Source organism: Tupaia chinensis, unplaced genomic scaffold (assembly GCF_000334495.1).
Source record: "Tupaia chinensis unplaced genomic scaffold, TupChi_1.0 Scaffold143584_1, whole genome shotgun sequence".
Lineage (NCBI taxonomy): Eukaryota > Metazoa > Chordata > Mammalia > Scandentia > Tupaiidae > Tupaia > Tupaia belangeri.
The window spans coordinates 6,824,889-6,827,958 of NW_006203430.1; the positions used below are offsets into that span (position 1 = coordinate 6,824,889).

Genomic DNA, 3,070 nt, shown 5'->3' on the forward strand with positions numbered 1-3,070 from the left:
GGGAGCGGCCGCCTGCGGTTCCGGCGCGCCTGGAATTTGGCCGCGGTGGCCCCGCGCCCCCAGCCCCGTCGGGCTGTCCCTGGGGTGGGCGCAAGTGGGAGCAGCCTGGGCTCGGGTTCTGACCGTCTGTTCCCCGCCTCGCCCTTCCAAGTTCTGGGAAGTGATCAGCGATGAACACGGCATCGACCCAGCCGGAGGCTATGTGGGTGACTCGGCGCTGCAACTCGAGAGAATCAACGTCTACTACAATGAGTCATCTTGTGAGTAGCCCGGCCCGACCGGGTCCCCGCCCGACCCGCGACCATTCCCTCCCGGCCCGCAGCCCTTCGGCCATGCCCTTCCGGAACCCTGGGATCCCTCGCCTTTCCCCGCCCGACCTGGCCGGGGCTCTCCAGGCGTTGCCTCTGGCCCGGCGAGTTTGCACTGGGCTGCCCGGCCACTCCCTCGCTCCCCGGGGGGCGGGAAATCCGCCGCCGGTTTTTTCAAACTGCAGATTCGGCCTATCCCGAGGGTCTGAGCTCTGCAACCAGACCAGCCCAGTTAGTGTTGTGAAATCAACTTAGTAGGTTCTGTCCAGCGTTTTCTTTCTAAAGAATAGAACAAAACAACTGATTAGAAACAATTTAGAATGTTTTTTAATGCTCCTTGATAAAAACGAAAAAATTTTACAGGTATTTGTGAATTTGTGGCTAAATTTTTGAAAAATGTTCTCTTACATGGCTTTTCTGGCCCTTTGGAGCTTCCAAAAAGACTTTATACTCTCCGGAAGTTGAAACGACAGTTAATTCTGGATAACTAGTGGGAGAGTTCAGTAAAAATTCCAGGTTGGGCTTATCCAAGTTTTTTAATAATCTGCCTCCTGTCCTGGACTAGCATGTATATAACTATATGAATACGTTATTTCTATAACAATTTTCGTTATAAAAGTGGCACAAGACTAAACACAAGACATTAAAAGAACACTCGGAAAATGACAGTTGCTGCCCTTGCACACATGCACAGACATATCCCTAAAGACATTCCCTCTTACCTGTTGGAGTCACCAGACTTCGTATGGTTACTTGCGCCTTGTCTCTACCCGAGCTGGGGAGTGATGGATTTATGAATCACTGATGATGACAAAAGGTCTGCAACACCAGAGATTTCTAGACGGTACTAAAGCAAATTCCAGGATACACTGCACTTCCTGCTAACCCTCAGGCCCAGCTTGGTTGCTTCCTCCTTTCAGAATGGCATGTGCACAGCAGGCCAGGAGCTGAATAGCAGTTCCTATCTGGAATCGTATTAACTTCATCCTCACTTCTTGTCCAGCTGGCGTGAAAGTGCTTACGAATGAAAATGCTAGCCGAGATCAGTCCTGTTCAGACAAGAGTTTCTCTGGGGAGTAGCACTAGTGGAGTGGTACCTGTGAGGAGGGGCTTGGACTGCAGCTTGAGTACTTGTGTGTGTGAGCATGGCAGAGGGGTCAAAAAGGCAGAGACTGTCATGGCAACGTGACCCTTTGTTGTAACAAATACAGCTCATTTCCAATGAAGCTAGAAAAGTAAAACTTCCCAGCAGGAAAGAGACCAGGGTGAACTGGAAAATACAGTAGGCAGGACATCAGGAGACCCGGGTTCTGTTTCTAAGGCCCCCTTTTCCTGGAAACACCTCTTCTCTCTGTTCACCCCTACTGGCTCCTCACCGCCAGTGGTAAGGTTCTGTGAATCCAAGGACGACCTGGTACCCTGTTTGAAATACCTTGGTTCTAACTAGGGGGCCTTGCTGGGGGGATGACGATTACTCTCGAAACTTGAAAGTAATTCTTGTGGGTGGGTGTTTTTCCCCTGCAGCTCAGAAATATGTGCCAAGGGCCGCCCTAGTGGACTTAGAGCCTGGCACCATGGACAGTGTGCGGTCTGGGCCTTTTGGGCAGCTTTTCCGACCTGACAACTTCATCTTTGGTAAGTTGCATATTTCCTACTTTCTTCTTCCTCTTCATTTTTTAAGCTAAGTTAGGGTCTGTGCAAGATAAAAATATCACATGGCTGGGGGTCGGTGGGTGGCATGGTAGTTAAGACACTGGATCCCCATATGGCCAAATGTGCAGTTCAAGTCTTGGACCCAGTGGCTTGAAAATCACAATTAATAGACCATAAGTAATTTTTTAAAAAGTCACATGACATAGAAAAGTTTGAAATGGAAATTAACAGTCCCCAAGCCCAACGCCCCCCCCCCCCCCACCCCAAGCTAGACTACTTCCCCCCCCCCCAAGCTAGACTACTTGCAGGGAGTAGCTTTTCTTTTCTTTTTTGGAAAACGTTTTGCTATAGGATACATGTGCTTACCTGAGACAGACAGTGAGAGGTAAAGTGTGAAATCACCACCCGGGGGGATAGCCACACTATAGTCCTGGGGTTTTAGGCATACATGCACACATGACAGCGTGATTTTCAAGCTGCTAGGTGGGTCTGAGACTTGAACTGTGGTCAGCCATGTAGGAGTTCAGTACCGAAACCATAATGCTATCTGCTGGCCCAGAAATACCTTTTCAATCCTGTCTTTTTTCTTTAGAGAAGTAGCCTCTACTCTAAAAGAAATTCTTATACTGATAAATTATTTTTTTGGAGGGGGAGAAGTTTTTACTATAGGGCACATGCGCTTGCCAGACAGACAGAGACAGAGAGACAGAAAGCGAGAAATCACCCCCTAGGGGAGAGGGCCACACCACAATCCCTTTTCTTCCATTCTCCTCTTGGGATCTTGGGCACGCACAAACGTGCCTGGCGTGAGTTTTAAGCCACCAGGTCCAGGACTCGAACCGCAGTCGACTACATGGGAGTCCAGCAACATAGCCATTACGCTAACTGCTGGTCCCACTAATAATTCTTGATTAAAAATAAAAACTGGGACCAGCAGTTAGCGTAATGTCTATGTCACTGGACTCTCACGTAGTCGACCGCGGTTCGCGTCCCAGACCCAGTGGCTTAAAACTCACATCAGGTCCGTGTGCGTGCATGCCCAAGATCCTGAGAGGAGAATGGAGAAGAGGGAATTGCGGCGTGACCATCCCCCCTGGGGGATGACTTCT

The 3,070-nt window shown here is 49.6% G+C and overlaps 1 protein-coding gene across 1 annotated transcript in view; it reads left to right on the forward strand.

Annotated features, from left to right (window-relative positions):
• The first annotated feature begins 127 nt into the window (after positions 1–127).
• The window catches only part of TUBB6 (tubulin beta 6 class V), a 20,956-nt gene continuing 18,013 nt past the window's right edge, over positions 128–3,070 (forward strand). Inside the window, exons 1-2 of the mRNA XM_006164046.3 lie at positions 128–260; positions 1,833–1,943. Coding sequence (XP_006164108.1) covers positions 1,883–1,943 — 61 coding nt within the window. The 5' untranslated portion in view covers positions 128–260; positions 1,833–1,882. The remainder of the gene's footprint in view (positions 261–1,832; positions 1,944–3,070) is intronic.